The sequence below is a fragment of the Eimeria mitis genome, genomic scaffold, assembly GCF_000499745.2.
Source record: "Eimeria mitis Houghton genomic scaffold, Emh_scaff5516, whole genome shotgun sequence".
NCBI lineage: Eukaryota > Apicomplexa > Conoidasida > Eucoccidiorida > Eimeriidae > Eimeria > Eimeria mitis.
Window position 1 is genome coordinate 1,613 of NW_013573787.1, and position 616 is coordinate 2,228.

Genomic DNA, 616 nt, shown 5'->3' on the forward strand with positions numbered 1-616 from the left:
AGGCCATATTTCTCCTGTGTAGCTGTCCCCAACAGCGGCTGAATCAGAGCAGAGACAGAAGAGTGCCAGCGGCGCAGCAGCAGCAGCTTTGCTGCCTTGCTGTTTTCGTTTGCTGCTGCTGCTGCTGCTAGTGCAGCAGCAGGATCGTCGCATTCAGCAGCAGCAGCAGCAGCAGCAGATTCACATGCTGTCTCCTCGCTGCTGCTGTCTCTCAGCTTCCACCTAGCCGCGCTTGTACACCGCAGCAGCACCAGCACTGCAGCAGCAGCAAGCCTGCTGCATGCTGCTGCCTCCAGCTGCTGCAGCGGCTGCAGCGCAGCAAGAAGACCCGCAGCTGCTGGCAGCATCAGCGACGCCTGCACACACATACACATGCAGCAGCAGCAGCAGCAGCAGATGCATATACACCCCAGCAGCAGCAGCAGCAGCAGCAGCAGCAATAGCTATATCAGCAGCTGTATCATCAACCAATTCAGCAGGGCGTGCTTGCAAACGCAGCAACAAAACCATCTGCAGCGGCAGCAACAGCAGCAGCAGCAGCGGCAACAGCAGCAGGTGACCCTGCAGCATCTGCAGCCGTCGGCAGAAGGCTCGGATGTGAGCAGCAAATGCTGGC

At 59.1% G+C, this 616-nt stretch overlaps 1 protein-coding gene across 1 annotated transcript in view; it reads right to left on the reverse strand.

Moving 5' to 3' along the window:
* EMH_0082480 (uncharacterized protein) overlaps positions 1-616 on the reverse strand; it is a gene marked incomplete at both ends in the record, with an annotated part of 2,206 nt that overhangs the window by 652 nt on the left and 938 nt on the right. Inside the window, one exon of the mRNA XM_013500539.1 lies at positions 1-356. Within this exon, the coding sequence (XP_013355993.1) occupies positions 1-356 (356 nt within the window). The remainder of the gene's footprint in view (positions 357-616) is intronic.